We start from the raw sequence: 18,430 nt of genomic DNA on the forward strand, positions 1-18,430 counted from the left end.
ACCGGAGGAGTGTAGTGTTCATTCATTTTACCCACCTCCTTTAAATAAACTCTACCTTTGTTTCTTTTCGTGTAATGTAATTTACACAGTGGCCTCAATCACATATTGGTGTATTAGAAGCCACCAAATTGCCCAAAGCATCTTCAAAGGGATAGTTCACCCCAAAAATGAAAATTCTGTCATCATTTATTCGCCCTCTAGTGTATGATTTTCATTCTTCTGCAGAACACAAAAAAAGATATTTAGAAGAAAGTTGGTAACCGAATAACGGTGGTACCCTATTCATTGACGTGCGTTGGTTTTGTGTCCATTTAATAAAAGTGAATGGGACCAACATTCTTTAAAATATCTTTTGTGTTTTGCTGAAGTCATACAGGTTTGAAATAGATAGAGGGTGATGACATAAGTTTCATTTTTGGGTAAACTATCCATTTAAGATCTGCTTTCAGAACTAAGTTGGAGTCAAACATCCTCTCAGAGAATCAACTATAATGTAGGTCACATATAGTCATGTGACCAAAATGTGACACCCAAAAAGCTTCCGGATACTTTTGTCTTCATTTCGAACAGTGTATCCATTGTTTTGATTCAAACCCTAACAATTTTTTTTTTGCAAAATGTCGTGCCATCTTTAAAAGTCATGTGGTTTGATATATTTTGTTATACTGTAAGATTTTGATATTTCTTAAACGTCCAAAAACGTGTGGCCATGTAGTACCCATAAGAAAATTGAAGAAAAGAGAGATCTCTATTTATTCATTATTTTTTCCAAGACAGCAATGAGCATACAAATTGAGACTTTTGGCTTAGGTCTCGTGCTTCTTGCGTAGTAATCTCACTTGTGTCCTTATCAATTTTCAATTTACTCTGAGATATTTTTCAGAAAATTGCTAATTAAAATCAACTTAACTACGCGAAAGAACAACCTCTGAGCAATAAAACTGTTCGCAGGGTAGCCTTTAAAATTAATTGGCTACTAGTGACCGCACAGACATAGAGACAGGAAGATGTCCCTCAGAGAAAAGACTTGCATAAACAGTCCACTACCTCAATTTTCCAACAACGTCAGTCGTGGGCAGAATGTGGCAAAATCATATCGGTCTTTCACAACGTCACCCTACTACATGGATGTAAATACTGCTCGAATAAATTGGAGAAATTAGAAACGTGTGAGCGTTTGACAAAACGTAATGCATCGTCTAAATCCATGTTCTCAAAGGCCGAGCATAAAAGAACAATGATGGAAGTGCAATCAAACCTTTTTGATGAATTCTCTCCCCTCTCATTTAAAATGTATAGGCTAAATCACAACGGATACTGTATTACCCAAACTAATGCATTTCTAATAGCTTGCATACAATCACTGTGACAGATTAATAAGTAAAGGGTCGGGAGCTGCGAGGGACGCAGCGGTGATGCGTCAACAGATCCTCATGTCGACTGACAGGGCTGCACGTTTGATGTTTAAGCACACCATTCCTGCTCAACATGCTGATATCTTAATCTTACAGCATGGGTAAACGATGTCTTCAACCGTATAACATGTCAATGATGCTCTGTCGCTCAGTTTCAAGTCTGTTATATGAGGATTAGATTTGTGGGGTGAAAACTATTGCAGCCTGAAGAGGGTGGATGCAGGATGTTGGAAGCAATAACACATTGTATGGCTAAATTAAATCTCAGAGGACATTAGGCAAATTTCCCATTTAATCCGATTCCATCCTAATCCTTATAGTCCATTCACATGTCAGGCCCAAATGTTGCACCCACTCTGCCAGAGAAGCCCCTGGGTGGGATGAGCAAAGTCCTCTCCAAAAGTGAAAGCGTTGTTTTGTTGGATTCGGTTGAATCAATTGACAGATGATAGCAGTTGTGTAAGCGGTGGTGACAAAGACAGTAACAGAAACGGGGAATTTAGAAAAAAAACTCCACTTTAGGGTATGCTTGCCATTTCTGATCTAAAGTCATTATAGGTCTTATTCATGAAACATATGACATAGAGATGAAAATATATAGAACATACAGTTAAAGCATAGTGCTTAGATGGTTTAAAAAAATATATAAAAATAAATAAATAAAGATACTTAAAGTTAATTTTAATACAGTATGTATACGTTACTAAAGGTAGTACATTTTATGTAGTAAGTAATATTGAAAGTTCACCAAAAATTATCATTCTTCCATCATTTACTCACCTCTTATCATTTTAAACCTGTATGACTGTCTTTCTTCTGCAGAACACAAAAGGAGGAATTTTGAAGAAAGTTGGTAAACCATCAGCACTGGACCTCATTCACTTCTATTGTAGGGCCATAAAACCAATGCAAGTGAATGGGGTCCAGTTAACAACATTTTCTAAATTTCTTCTTTTGTGTTTTGTGGTACACAAAGTTTTAAGTATATTTCTGAAAAGTACATAAAGAGTAAACTGAAAATATAAGTCAATATGTTCTATTAGCACACTTAAAAATAGATTTTTTTGTGAGGGTAAATTCATTAGAGCCGGGTTACACATGCAGTTTCTGACAATCTCATATTAATCTTGAGTACCTATACAGTAGTATTGGATACCTTGTATCTTCAAAGAGTATTTAGTTTGATCACATTTATAAAAGAGAGATACAGCTTTACGATTACTTCTGGTTAAACACGAGCTGCTGGAGGCAGGCAGGAGAGATGGAACTAGAGAACATGCACACAATAACATTACATCATCGCATTATTGTTTTTTACAGAATGCACGTAACGTTACGTGCCGATTGCCAATAAAAGACATATGACTTAGTTTTACTTACCGCATGCGGTTCATGTCCGGCATCTTTTAGGACTGGGACCGCCCCATCTATCGGTTTCAAACAATCTCCAAAATGCCGTGAACAAACAAACTATACTGACTTCTCTCACTATCGCAAGTGTAACAAGCTGCAAGACCACAGCGCAGCAATCTCGATGGTAGGCAGGTCTTAATATCGCTTGTCGGTTGGAGGGCTATTTTTTTTTGCCTTGCCGAGCTTTTCCGGGAGAGTTGCCCAATAAAAGTTATGCAATGTTTTTTTACGAAGCAGGGATCCAGACTTATAAAACTTTTCGAAACAAGTTGGAGTGATGGGGGAGTGTATCGAGCACAGAAATCCTACGTCATACATCCAACTCGTTTTTTAACAAGTTGACCACGTTAAGCATGATTGAGCCAGCATGTTTGACATTGTAAATAAGACAGAATGCATGAAACAGCGTTAAATCCCCCCTTTAACAATATCCCTGTTTGACCTGTGACCATTTACATTTTACATTATAAATTTGGCGGACGCTTTTATTCAAAGCGACTCACATTGCATTGTAATATACATTTATTTCTGACTATATGCAATAACATGGGATCGAACCCATGACCTTGGCATTGCTGGCAAAATGCTCTAACCATTAAGCCATAGGAAAGCTACATGGTGCCAAGTGTGAGAATGTACAATCAAGGCAGGCATAACATACCTAACGTAGATTAGAGGTTGATGCTTTGGGCTTTCAAAAATAGGAATCCTTTGCCTATTGAAGGACAGTGTCAGGGAAAGCTGTGTCATGTTTGAATGGATGCAATGCTAATGCAATACCCTTTAGGCCTGTTTTTGAAGTGGGGCCCGTCCAATCTGACTAATCTCATCACATCACTGCCATTAGCAGACAGATGCCCTCTATCAAAAACACAAGACACTCGCACTCCAAGGATGAGAGACTGAAGAACTTGGATAAACGAAAGAAAGGGAGAATATTGGTTCTCTCTGCCCTCCCTCCTGGAAAACACAAGAGTCTTGGCAGAATTGAAGAGCTCGAACAGGGTGAATTGTACTAATTCCCAGATCGTGAAAGACTTTGTTACCTCTTGTGCGGTTTGGATGAGGTTCAAAACCATGCAGCACAACCAAGCGTGTCTGAGATTCCAACTCACTGTGAACATTCAGACCTCCAACAAATCTGAGCTCTCATATGATGCTGCAGCACTTCCTTTGCATCGACTCACCTTAGGGAACACCTGAATTCCAAAACCCATCTCCATGAGTCATACACAACATAAAACAGAGGCAAATAACAAAGAGCACAACAAAGCAAGATTGTATAGGCTTATAGAGTTCCCCCAGGATATTTGATAGTGTGCCTAGATCTTCTATTCATAATTGTGTAACTTGTTTTTTATGGGATAATATTAAACCACCGTGTTCAAGTGCAGCAAGCCTTTCCTTTGTGCTTGAGAATAAAGGACGAGATTTGAGCTGCCGAGATTTGAGGCGTCGCCACAGAGACAAACAGTGTAAGCGAAAGGACAGCAGAGCCAAGTATAATATGGCTATGGGTTCCCTTTTACAAGTGCTTCTGTAGAAATTCCAGATTCACGATGGACGCAGCAAATAGCAGGCTAAATATGGCCCTGTTGAAAAAAATGCTTGTGTCAGATGGGTTCCTGGGAGCCAGCCGACCCCCTCCGAAAAGAAAGAGTCGAATAAACTCGGCTGCAGCTGTGTCAGGGTGAGCACATTACATCCTGAATGTGCCCCATAGAACATAATCCAGTAAATACAACTTCATTTATATCATCAACATAAGGAATATTTAAGCCTTTTTCTCTTTACCCTTTAAGAGTTGCTTTGACAAACAAAACAATTTGTCTTCAATACAATGCGAGCAATAGTGATCATTCTTTGTTTCAAAAATGCATTTGCAATTGTTACTGTTGCCATATCTTCACAGTGGAACTAAACAATAAATGCAATTTTTAAACATGATATACAACCTAGACCACTTCAGGAGATGTAAACAACACTGGTCTGGAAGAACTTCCTGTTTCATTTAACATTACACAAATAAAATAAAGAAACATAACATTTATAGCCAGATCAAAAAGTTAAAAGATTATATTTCAGATTGAATTATATATGTAAGATTTTCAAATGTAAGCATTAAATAATATTAAATGTTTTTTTAGCTTTAATATAAAAATGTATAAATTAAAAGAATAAAAAAATTAAGATTTTAAATTGAATAAAAAACAGAAACCTGAAGTGCTTCTGAACCAGTGTTCACATATTGCAAAGTGGCCTATAAAGTGCAGCATTATTTGCAAAAATTAAAAAATCAACAAAATCCAACAAAATCATACAACAATTCCTAACTAATTGTACGAAGTGGCTATTCCTATGAATTAGTTTGTTTCAGAAAAATTTGCATTCACCCCATTGACTTTCAGTTTAGGAGTGGGGCCTCATTCTTGCTTTTTTGCTAATAATTGTACAGCTTGGGATGATGCACAACGTATAAAACATTTGAAATCGCCTCGTCGTAAAAATCTTAATGAAATTAGATTGGAAAATCTCAATGTCCATTGCAATGCTGTTTCACAAGTATCATTAACCTAAATCCTACAATCTGCAATGTTCTCTTATTATACAACCTTATTTAAAAGAGCTGTTTAGGTTTCTTGTAATTCATTAACCCTTGTGTGGTTTTCCGATCTCTAGGACCCGTTTTAAATATCTACTTAAAATGTATATTTATATTAAAATAAACACCTTTATTTCAGTACATCGTTTACACAAAGCAATAGCAACTTTTAATATAAATGTGATTTAACAGAGGTAAATAAAAGGATGAACCACATGCTCTCTGTGTTGCTTGTAATTTTTGCTAAATATTTTTACATGAACTTTTATGGCTGTATTTAAAAAAGTGTTAAAACTGTTTATTAATAAAAATAGATTGTCAGATTGGGCGAGTTCCCTTATGAAAAATAAAAGCCAGCCCAGGCAACTTGCTTTTTCTTTGCGTTTATTAAGCTTTATTTAGTCAAGTTATTTCAAAACGTTTGAAAATAATGTGTAGTGCAGTCATAAACACATAGCCCTTATTATTTGTTCAGTTTAACCAATCAGGTCTTTGTCTAGGATAGGGAGACCTGTCAATCAATCCACCGTTGAGATGTGATTACTCGTGAGTGACCGGGTTTTGTCGCGATACAGGATCAGATTTTGTATAGCCTCGTGAGTGACAGGGTTTACGCGCGATACATGATCAGATTTTGTATAGCCTATTGAAGCGATCACAATGCCAAAGTGGCCAAAATACAGTAGGCCCTAAGTGTTGCACGGTAATGGGAGAGTAAATCAAATCTCGCAACGGGGAATTACACATGTAGTGACAGATGACTCGAAAATATAACTACAACTGAATTCAGAGCACAGTTGAATGATTTAATAGAAATCAAACAGAATATAGGATTATATTTCCTCTGTACATCATCACCACACCTTTAAACTGTGCAGACTCTACTCTGACATACTCTTGACATCTGCTGGACTTGCTAAATTTTGCATTATACGATCTGCAAAATATATTTCATGAAATACATACTGTAGTTCTGTCAGATGTTAAGGTCGGCCTTCAAATGTAATCATTATTGTTTCTGCTGTTCTATTTTGTTCTGTCGTATTAGTAGCCTATGTATCAATGAATTGCACATTTTTAGCAGTTGGCCGTGGTGTGTGCATGAAGTTCATGAATGACTTTCCGATTAATTATAGTGGGCACTTTTTGAAAAAAAATTTTTTATAGTGATACATGTGTTTTTTGAGGGCAAAAGTCATTGTTAATTTCTTGATTGCCGCTTTGAAGTGGTTCCTGGACATATTAGTCATATTTTCTAACTCTTTTAATGCATTTGCTTAATGCATGTTTTATCCATTTGATCTGTTTTCCTGGCGTTTATTATCTTTGTCATCTTGTCTTACTTCGTTTTAAGGATATAAAACAGTCATTATCATATGTGATTGTCATTGCAATACATTTCTACCACATATTTTGGCAGTTAAAATTTGGGATGGTTTTTGTTGAAATTGGCTGGTTTTAGTGAGTCTTTGAGCTGGACACTGAACAATGACAGAGTATCAAAACATGAGCATCTTACAAGGGTTAAGTGATTTGTGTATAGTGTTTGTAACAAAACTCAGAGATACTCTAATCTATAATTGTTTTGTTCTGCCATGCTCATCAAGCCAGAAACACCATCATTGTAAAAACGCATTTGCTCTTTAGTTAAAGGAAGGAAAAAGGCTGAATCTTTGCATGCCACATGTGCCAATGAGGAGCAACAACAAACTCTTTGTAAAGAATAGAAAATATGTCAGACTAAAAACAGACCATACGAAGGTCTACAAAGTAATGCATAGAATCTATAGCATACACATTTCAAAGTCAATGATTACAGTAGAAAGCATGGCCTAACACTTGCATTGGCCTCTGATCAATGCAATTGTATCCCATCAGTATTCACTGGATGTCACTTACAGTAACTGATACACATATTGCGAATGCTGTGGTATACAAAATGTCCCAGAGCATTCCCACAGTCATCAACTTCAATGTGCTGTACAAGGACAAAACACTATTATTCTGACCTCAAAGCATTTACAACAAACCCTTGGAGGCACATTTTGTATACATTGCAACTCCCTTAAAAACAGTTCCAAATGCAAAAGCTTTCTGGCTGTTGTTGAATCTTAACATAAACATGTGTCTTACGAGAACTCGGAATAAAGGTGTTTTATTGTCTATGAACTGAGGGGCAACCTTCCGGTCTCTCTCGTGAAGCAGACACGGAAGTGACATTAATTGCAATTTAGCGACTTTCCGCAAGAGGCTGGCTCCAAAAGAGAGCAGAATCTCATTGAGCTCCATGTAAAAATGGTGCAACAGCCTGGTGCAAAAAATTATTTTGGTCTAGATATCTAATTACCCTTCATGACAACTGTGAGGAGTATGATATTTTTTAGAACTCACCAGTTTAACGTATATTAAGCCTTAAAATTCTGCTAATTAGGTGCGTGGCCACTAGAGTGATAAGTGGTTTCAGCAAACCAGGCGCTTCAGCTCTATCCGAGTTCCACATTTTAGCCATTTTCGATTATCCGGGAGCGACACGCTACGACAAGATGGTAACGAGCGCCTCCGCCTACTTTAGACCTGTGGTCTTTGGTATGAACTGATTTTGAGGACTGCGCACATGGAATTACTGGCGAGAGTTCGTCTGTAGACAGCGTCACATGGAGTTACCTGGAGTATGTTTGACTTAAGTGAAGACAGGTGGTAAAAGAAAGGTTAGGCGGAAAGCCCTAATATGGAGATGGACTAGGTGTGTTTTATGCAAATGACTAAACTCGTGCACACCGCCGCTCATTTAGAATACACCAAATTAATTTACATTCGGGCTGCTTCCAAATACCCCCACTTGCGGTCTTGGCCACTTAAGAGCTTGTGCACACGACAGGAAGGAAGAGCGCAAATCTGCCAAAGTGCAGTGTCCTTAATGCACACTAAACCCACACTCGAGGTGGTATTCAGGGCTAAGTGTAACGCTTTCCAATGTAATTTATACAACTACTTTTAAGGTTATATCTTTATTTATTCTATGTTTGGCTAACGTGTTTTTCTTTTATTTTTGCATTATCTGGTACAGATGCTTTGATACAATACAAATGAAGTGCTATAAAAATATAATAGACTATATAATTAGATAATACATATAATTTTGTAGTGAAACGTAGTGTTGCACATTTTTTGGGTGAAAACTCCAGAGTTATGTATTGTGTAAAACTGCTTTTTATCACCACATTAATAAACGCTATATGTTTGCACTTGCTACGTGTGTCCCATCGGGTTAGAAATACTACATTCTCACTTGGGATCTTCACGGCCACTAGAACACTTGGGCCGAAAACTGGAAATACATCATGAAAGTAGTCAAGTGGTCAAGTGCAAAGACCGTAAGTGGTTTTTTTGGGATGCAGCCTATGACGAGGTAAAGAACAAATTCATATGCTTACGCACGTGTTGTGAATTAGGCGTAAAGTTTTCGCGAGAAGTTCAAATGTGCCTATAAATACGAAAATCTACACACTTTGTAGTGAATGAAACCAAAGTTTTCTTCTGCAGTGCTGAGGTATATTAAGGTACAACTAAAACTTGGTTCATGGTTGAGGTTATTTAAAGCTGCTATATTTTTAGCTCACTGGCTTTTTTCTTTTAGAACTTTTTGCATTGCCAGTGAAATATTTATAATAGTTCCAGGCTCTAAGCAAAGACCTCTTAACCTTGCACATACAAAAAAAAAGCTGCACATGAGAACAAATCCAGCCCAGAGATCAAAGTCACTGAAGTGAAAGCTCTCGTTCAGCAAAACAATGCCCACACCATTCAACCATTGCCATCAGAAGGCTGTATCTGGGTTGTTCTACATCCTGTGATGGGGCGTTGTAGGCAGGGAGATATAACATTCTTAGACAACAATAGCAATGGGGGAAGTGCTGTGATCTGCGCCGTGCTGGACGAGAGGGTGCTGTCTTCAAATCTGACAGGCAGTGCATCCCAATTAGCTTTGCTCCAGGACCTATTTTACATTTTACCAGAATTACTTTTGCACAAAAGTAAACAAAAACATGTAAAATCAAGCATCACTTTAATTGTTGGTTGTTAATATATTGTAATATATAATTATATTGATTTCTTCTGAATTGTGAAAGTAATTGGCACAAATCAAACTTTCAAATTTTTTTTTAATGTGATCTAGGTTATTTTTATTTTATTACATGGCTCATTGGAATGCTTGATTCTGATTGGCAAGTCGCAACACTTGCAGGTTTGTTATTCCCAAAACTGATAACACAAGTAACTCAGATCCAACAAATAATTTTTACAGTTTTTTTGACAAATTAAATATAAAAACGTATTTTAAAAACATACAGTGGCCTATATGACATTATTCTTACAAACGATTAAACGAAATTGCCTGTTTGTGACATTTGAACATCGTTTCTAACCTTAAAACCGAAAGTTGACAGCTTTTTCTCACAGAAGGTCTACAATTGGGAAAATTTTTAAAATAATAAAATATTTCAAATTCACATTTCATGTCGTTTTTTCTCATGTGCCAAGTAGCCATGAACTAAGCGGGATAATGTACAAGCAGCCGGCTGTTATCGCGAATAACAACCGTTATTTCTGCAATAACAACCGGCCGCCTGTTCTTGTGTCATTTTGTTCATTTTAACCATTTTATTTAAAGTATATAGATGTTTCTATACCAAGTGCATTATGATATTGCATCAAAACACCCAACCACCGACAAGTCGTACACAATCTTTTTTTTATTTGAGTCAACTTAACTTAAAGTTCACCCAAAAATATAAATTCTGTCATCATCATTTACTCACCTTTTGGTCATTTCAAACCTGTATGACTTTCTTAGAAAGTTGTTAACTGAACAGCATACCGTAAATATATAAATACAAAGTTTGCTTAACAGCATTTTTCAAAAAAATGTTGTGCTTTCTTTTTTGTGCTTTGCGGAAAAAAAGAAAGAAATTTTCATTTTGGGGTGAATTATCACTCTAATCTACTTATAGTGTCAATCCGAATGATTTGTCAAATCTATTAGTTTTAACAAAATTATAAGTTATCTCAAATTTTGAGAGTAAGTGTAACTCAAAAAAAACCATGCGAAAAATAATTAAAAAAAGATGAGTCGAGATTTTTTGTAGCTTTTTTATGAGGTGGCCTATTTGTATGAGTTTATATGATCTCATATGTACGTTTTAGTATGATTTGCTTTCGAGCCATTGACAGTTAGGCTTATGATTTGAAATTGCTCTTTTCTACAAATCAATGTTTTGATATAATTCACCTTCTACAAATCATAAAATAGTTATATGTCACTTGAGATAAGGCTGAAATACTGTAGACTTTCATTGTATGCATAATTAGGTCCTTGACAAATGATATTGCACTGCAAAACTAAATTTATTGTAAATAAACGGCAAGTGTCTTTTCCCTATTTTTTATTTTCAACACTTTCAGTACTAATTATGTAATGTATGGTATTTTCCCAGAGCTAGCCCTATTGTAATCCATTCTCGACCCGTTACTCGGAGCATTTGAAGCTGGATGTATTTCAATTTCTTTAAGCATTTGACTTACTAAGATTGAATGATTACAGTATTTGTGTCAGAACATCAACATCACATGTGTAAGTAAAGAGACATCTTCCAGGAGGACTATTTTAGACGCTCTTATTCCCCAGCTGTTAAGAGAGTGAAAAAAGTGATTGTTTCATACAACATCTGCTCAAGGGCTTTGATGGCGAGATAAAGGGATTTCCCATAATGACACTATCTGAAATAAAAAGACTGCTTTACTCCAGCCTCTAGAGAACTGCAGTCACTGCCAGCACAAATATGACTCCTTTAGTGTTGCGTTTTAGCTGACTGATGGATTTCCTTGGTGTAGATATGTTCTCCCTGCATCATAACATGCTGTTTATACGTATTCGGGATAATTAAAATGTGGGTCTCCCAACATTGATACAAAGCAGAAGAGAAAACATCAGATTACAAAATATTCGAGTGCATGACTAGATATCTTCTAGAAATATTCACACGGTTACTAATCATTACTTTTTTCAGGCTATAACGCATTTCATTTTCAAAGCAACATTCAGATTCAGCCAGCCTTTCATTTTGAGAAAACATGTTTTTGCAAAGCTTTGTGAAGAGGAAAATGCAAAGGCTGAAGTTTGTTTATCTCACACTGGTTTCACTCAACGGTCTGCTGAGCAGAGAGATGGCCGAGCCACTGGTCATGTTGGCAGGTGTGTGGACTGTGGAGCTCAACGCAGTGGCATTGGCTGGCTCCTTTTCCTCCCCATCAGACCCATTGTGCTCATTGTCAATAATTTCTGCTTGGAACAATTACATTTATCGCACTTCAGGCTTACCTTGCATATTCTCTGTAAACACTAACTACAGGTATACGGGTGATTTGTACGCAGACACAGCATTGTGCATCTACACGAGATCTAGTTGAGTGATTTAAATGACAACAGGGGATCGATGGCATAGTGGCAATGGAATAGTGTTCATATTTCTTTGTGTCAGATTTTCTTTAGTTTATAAATGAAAAAATGTTTGTGCTTGTTGAGTTTGGAAAGTAGGCTACTGTACACATAGTTATATAATGAATAAAATAATTGCTTTAGATAGGTTGTAAAATAGGATTATTTTATTTATTATATTAATTATATAAAAGGTCTCAGAATCGTTTGTTATAATTACACATGTGTGTTTTAAATGGACTGCCTTGCCTTTATTTTCTTAAGAAATTGCTACATCTAGTGGACATGGTCAGTATATCAACACTGCATGATCAACAGTGCATGTTGTGTCACTTATTTTGGGCACAAGGTCACCAAGACAAACAAAACACCTATGCATAGGATCTACCAGAAAAATCTAATGGAAATCAGGAAGTGGCAGCCATTGAAAGCAAATAATGCTTTGAAGCTGATTTCAAAGTACAGTGTTTGTTAGAAGTGAAACTTTGAAAAACAAAGACCAAAATTATATCTTTGGTCTGTATTTAGTCACAGATGATTGACTACTGTCAAGACACCTTATTTAACGTTACCTGACATGCTAGGATTGTCAAATATAAAAAATGAAGCACAGTGACTGCCGAAATGCATTTTAAATATATTATCTACATACAGTAATGGTAAATGATAAAAAAAAGTATTTATGGTCAATGAGAGGCCATTAAATGACATTATTTCCCTTCAGAGGCTCAGTCCTGAATAAAAACAACCACAAAAAAAGAACTAAACCACCTTCATAGACCTCCCCTGTTGCAGTCGCTAAGGATGAAAGCTTTCCACAACGTGGATTGAACAGTCAGAAAAACTTGCCATTAAGATCTTTCAGTTTCAACTAAGGAGTCAAACTGCTTGTGTGAGCCAGAAGTAAATTCTTGTTCTACAAAAGATCTGCTATCAAACTAATGTTGCAGCTTGTTTTAAAAACAAAGGAATTGTAATGGAGTGTGAAATAACTGCTAATTGTAATGTAGTTTAAGAGAAACAAGAAACAGTTAGTCAGTGCCAAACAATGTTACAGTCAGGTTAGCAAAAGAAGGTGAAGCCAGTCATGTAATGTTATGTGCATGTGTGTTCAGCATACACCATTTCACACTGGGGGATTTAAACTAAGCCATGGACGATTAGGAAAGGGTCCGGTTGACATAGAGCTTGGCATTCGACATCAGTTAAAGCTCTGATCCACATCACAACACAAAGGGAATGGTATTTTTAAAAGGGGTAGACAAGGCAGGGAAGGCAATCCCCTCTCGTTTAACTGTAACAGAAAAGTAAATGACATCCTAAGCAAACAATATATGATCGATCAAATTGGGCTATTTTTTATTTGTAATTTTGCCAAAATAGATGGCTTAATGAAACACCAGCTGTACATCAAACGCTGTAATCAATAATAAATTTGACATAATACTGGACTAAGATCATTAGAGAATGCAACAGGTCAACACATTCCTCTGTTGTAGCACACAGAGAGATTTACGAACTGACATGGCTGACACTGTGTTTTCATGCGTCATGTTATGACACCCTTTAATTAACTTTCCTGGGACCACCAGCATGAAGAGCCACACAGGTCAACCTGAACATTTCCACTGATTATAAGCAGGAACGCTTAAAAGCCTCTTTTCAAGAGCTCAATTTAAAAAGCATTAGCCATGCGGGAGGTTTAATTGTGAGCTGGTCTCATTCCATATAAATTTTCCCTAAAAACAACCACATCTCACAAATCCAAGCAAAACTGTTTAATATTAATAGTTTTCTTCTTAAATTTCAATTAGGTTATGAAAATCGGCCTTCATCACAGCTCTTAGTGTTTATTTATTTATATCAAAAGGTTTTATAAATCATTTATAAATGATACATTGCCAAAATGTACAAAGCGTAAATTTTAGATTATGCTACATTTGTTTTTCATAAACACATTTTTAATGATCAAACAAATGTATTTTATTATAAGACTACAGGGGTAAAATATGAATCAAGTCATTATGACATTTGTGAACAATTAAAACCGCTTTGAAAAATAAAAGCTGAGCTCAACTCACTAGATAATTGAATACATACAAATTTTTCAGTGATATTTTATCCTACTTAAATTCTTTTATGATTTCTCAAGCAAAAAGCACATTTAGTGCGCTTTATTCAAATATGCTTCCATAATTTAGGCTACTTAAATTGATTTTGTCACACTTCTTGTGGCACATTCCTTTTGTACTTAATATACTAAAAATATAGTTGCACTTGTGTTCATTGTGTCTCAAAGTTGAGTACACTTGGATCTTCTTTAGTTTATCTTAAGAAATACTAAAAATATTTTTTTTTTGTATATGAAGTACAAAAGTGGTGCATAAAAATGGAGTGCTTTAAGTACAATTAAGTGTATTATAGTGCACTTTTTTCATCTGGGTTGACAAGATGCAAAAAAAATGTGAAACTATGTAATGGAAAAAAATTGTCCAAATAGCAAATTTCTAACCGCTCTCTCTATTGCCACCAAAGCACACTGTTTGCGTACGAAAGACAATCAAATGTATAAACTAACTCTAATCATATATAAAATCTCTTATCCTTACAGCTCAGTCTCCACCATTAAACATTTAAAAAATGTCTATATGTCCAGCAGACGAACAAGGGGTATTTGTGTTCATTGTGTCTCAAACATGCTGAAACATGCTAATTAATGTCGAAACTCTAGACGGGACCCATCTTTTGAGAGAGGGCATATACTGTAGCCCATTGGTGTCGAGTATATTCCAACAGGTGGAATGGGCAGCATATGTCTGTGTAATGGAAATGACTGTCCACAGAACAGTGCTGCCGGCTGGGCTTGCGTACAAAGTTGGAACGGGAGAGTGAGGCCTGGATTCAAAATAGGTTTGGAGGTCATTTTGAGCCTTTCAAGCTCTGATTCCTGCAGTCGCTTGGCCTTCGCCCTGCGGTTCTGGAACCAGATCTTCACCTGCGTCTCGGTTAGGCTGAGAGAACTGGAAAATTCAGCACGTTCTGCTATGGACAGGTATTGCTTTTGACGAAACCTCCGCTCGAGGGCCAAGAGCTGAGTGGTGGTGAAAGGAGTTCGAGGTTTACGGTTTGTCTTGTGTTTCCTGAGTGAGCATGTTGCCGGGCTCGATGCGCCTATAAAGTGAGTACATTTGTTAGCTCATAAACTCTTCGTTCCATTTAAGAAAAGCTTGAACCTTACTTTAAATGTTTTTTGCACTGTAGGATAGCTTTATGTCATTTCTCAAGCACATACCTGCTGTAGGCCTACACCCTACAAACGCTGGGCCATTTATCACTTTTTGGTTCAGCCAAACAAGGGACAAACCTAATTTTGGGGTTAAATTAACCCAGATGAAGTTCATATTTGACCAATGGGTTGAAACAACCCCAAATTTTAGGCTAAAACAACCCAGGATGGGTTAATCTATAACCATGGGTTAATCTTTTTGACCCAATCAAAACTGGTTGAACATGAAGTCACTTGAATTCAAATCATATCAAACTAATTTAACTATCTAGAGATTAACTCACTTTAGTATAACTGTATAATTTAAGACATCTCATGATCTGAAGTTTTTACATTTCTTATAGCTGGCTAATTTAAAATAAATAACATTTTTTAAAATTTACTTCAGCTTTTAAATTGAATTCATTCTTAATTCTTATTCTCAAGCAAAAATAAATGAGTAATTCTGAATCACATATTTATTTATATTTTTTAAATATTTATATTAAAAACATGATTTTAAAAACAATTCTTCAGGAGTTAGCAATGATAAGGATATTTACGTGGTGGCGTTGATAATCCAGGTTTATTAATCCAGGATGCAGACTCCTCTTTAACACAAACGCAATGTTCAGAAAAGTCCACTGATCGATCGTCCTGATTTATAATGCATGTCTTCCGGATCGTTTCCGGACAGGTTGACTCATTTCTTGCGTCTTTCTTCGACATAAGAGCTTCAACACTGAACGGGAGACGTGACGCGCGGATTGCTCGCTCGGCCGGTGGAGACCGTGAACCGCGACCATCATCATTATCAGAGGACAATTTACCATTAAAATGAGCCGAAAACATGCCGACAAAAAACACATATATTCCACATTGACACGGAGGGGAAAGGCGTTAACCTGCAGACGCGCTCTCTCTATACTTTAACACTCAACAAAAAGTTGCAGAAAGTTACAAGACCATCCAAAGCTTGAGCCAATCATCGCTTAGCCGGCAGGCTGGGCGTCAAAACCTAGCGAGTCCCCCTACTTAGACAGCACTTTTGGGCATCTTTGGCTCGTCACCAACTGGAGCATACGACGTTAAATGCAGTCAAAATAGGAACCTTGATAGATTTTGAGACAGAGTGTGTGTATGGAGGTAAAAGAGATCTGTAGCGAAGCTTTTGAGCTGCTTGGATAAAAGGATTACGTTAAAATAATAATATAGTGTTCATACACTAAGAAAATATGTCAAGATAAGACTATATTTTAAGTTTTCAAAATACTTGCTGCTTTAATAATTAGTTAATAAGCAACAATAAATTGTTTTCCAACCATAAGTTTATTTGTAAAATTAATGACAGCATGTGATATTTATAAAATGAGTCTTATAAACTTTTAATTATAACTCTCAACATCATTTCTCTTGATTTTTCAGTCAAATATTCACAGGCTTATGCACACTAGTTTTCTAATAAGGCAAAGGAGACATATTGCATTGTATTGTTACCTACATATCACAACAACTAAGCAAGCAATATGATTTATAAGGGTGTACAATGTGCTTTTCACAAATTGAATGTAACATTAATTTGGAGGGGAACGAAGGCTTTGGGCTAGGATGTAAATGACAGTAATTATATTGTTGCTACTATTAACAACTTGTAATTAGACCCCTGGAATCCGGTTCTTTTTACCAGGATTTAAATGTAATACCGGAAAATTGCTACCCTCACAAAGCGCATGGCGCCCACTCTTAGTTGCCAGAGTCTGTCAATTTAAAAGCTGCAAACTCTTCTCTGTTTGTCAAGCAAGAGATTATACATTTTGACAGCAGCATGCTGTCTTGCCACATGCACTGTATGTAACGAAAGTATAACAAATTTACTGTAAAAAATCTAGGGATTTTTGAAAACTCATTTAAAACTGGACCTTGCGAAGGTCAAGTTTATCTAAAAAGTAGAACTAAACTAAACTTAACGCGTAACTTCCCTCTTCCCGTTGCAGGATTTGCAACGCACTGGGGTAATTATTTGATTCCTAGAGAATGCAGAACTACAAGTCAGTCCTGTCAAAACTAACACTTAAGTGTCTCCACCAAGTCTGGGCTCCTGCACCATTATTACAGCGCTTCAGAGAAGTCATGCTCTGCAATTGTGACAGGTTTAATTCTGTGGCCATGACCTTGACTTATGGCTTCATTAAGCTTGAATGAATCACTGTGTTCACATCACTTGTGTTCTGCGATTAAATGCTTGGGGATTTTTACTATTTACTATTTATAATTTTACTATTTATCTTTACATATTTCTCTACGTATAATAACAGTGATTAGCAGAAGTGTTAAAAAAAATCACAGTAATTTGTGTTCCTTCAGAGTCATTTAGCTTAATAAATGAGAAAATATGAGTGGATGAAAAAAGTTAATTCAGGGAAGAGAGAGCACTCCAGTGCTTCTGTCAATACTGTCACAATGTGCAGGGTCAAACACTGGAGGAAAGTTTTAAGAAATAATCCTTGACAGGATTTGGCTGCTTTGGCCTGAGGACACTGCAGACGGAGCAGATTGTCATATCGTGCAAAAGGAAAGATTCTTATTCGAAAGGTACAAGTAGCATGGGAAAACAGATCTGGTGGATTGTAACAAAGGGCGCATTTGAAGAAACAGTTCAAAGAATGGGTGATTATGTCTTCATTAAAGAAGAGACACCGATTAACTCATAAATGTCCCAAATGTTGACATGAACTAGTCTTGCTACGGCATTTGATGCTCCCAAAAACTTCACAAATCGCCCATCGTGACTGTAGCGTATAAACATGGCTTAAACTTAAACCAAAGCATGACAAAATAAAACAAACTCAGAATATTTTTTTTTTGCAGATCGTCTCCTATACTAAAGGTCTTTAGGCTTTTATAACAGAGTATAGTAGTTTCAATTTTTAAATAGAGTTAGTGAGAAAATGATAAAGACACCATGACCATGAAACAGGCGAAAATTAAACTGCTTTTCCAGTTCGGGGGTGGGAAAATGTTCAGAAGTGAAGAGTTACAAAACACTGTATTCTTTTAGAGAGTCCACAGGATAATGGAGCGTATTATTAATACCTTTCTCATAATGCTTTTTGGTTGCTTTGGCTCATAATTCCACAACTCGTTCCAAGTGAAAGACAAAGAAATCACAGAGAAAGACACTTTTGAAGCAGCAGTTTTGAACTTAAAGTTGAACAATTCAAGTTTATTATACTATTCAG

General features: G+C 36.4%; 1 protein-coding gene across 1 annotated transcript; it reads right to left on the reverse strand.

Moving 5' to 3' along the window:
• Positions 1 to 13,944: 13,944 nt before the first annotated feature.
• Positions 13,945 to 16,107, reverse strand: msx2a (muscle segment homeobox 2a). The gene is made up of 2 exons (XM_056770003.1): positions 15,755 to 16,107; positions 13,945 to 15,097 (listed from the first exon to the last, which is right to left on the reverse strand). The coding sequence occupies exons 1-2, from the start codon at positions 16,041 to 16,043 to the stop codon at positions 14,640 to 14,642; spliced, it is 747 nt and encodes a 248-aa protein (XP_056625981.1). The 5' UTR covers positions 16,044 to 16,107; the 3' UTR covers positions 13,945 to 14,639.
• Between the last annotated feature and the right edge of the window lie 2,323 nt (positions 16,108 to 18,430).

Source organism: Triplophysa dalaica, chromosome 16 (assembly GCF_015846415.1).
Source record: "Triplophysa dalaica isolate WHDGS20190420 chromosome 16, ASM1584641v1, whole genome shotgun sequence".
NCBI lineage: Eukaryota > Metazoa > Chordata > Actinopteri > Cypriniformes > Nemacheilidae > Triplophysa > Triplophysa dalaica.

Bases quoted from the DNA above. Each gene is read 5' to 3' on its own strand.
- msx2a (XM_056770003.1), bottom strand. From the start codon at position 16,043: ATGTTTTCGGCTCATTTTAATGGTAAATTGTCCTCTGATAATGATGAT. The intron at 15,098-15,754 runs GTAAATATCCTT...CTCACTTTATAG, and splicing joins TGGATTATCAACGCCACCAC to GCGCATCGAGCCCGGCAACA.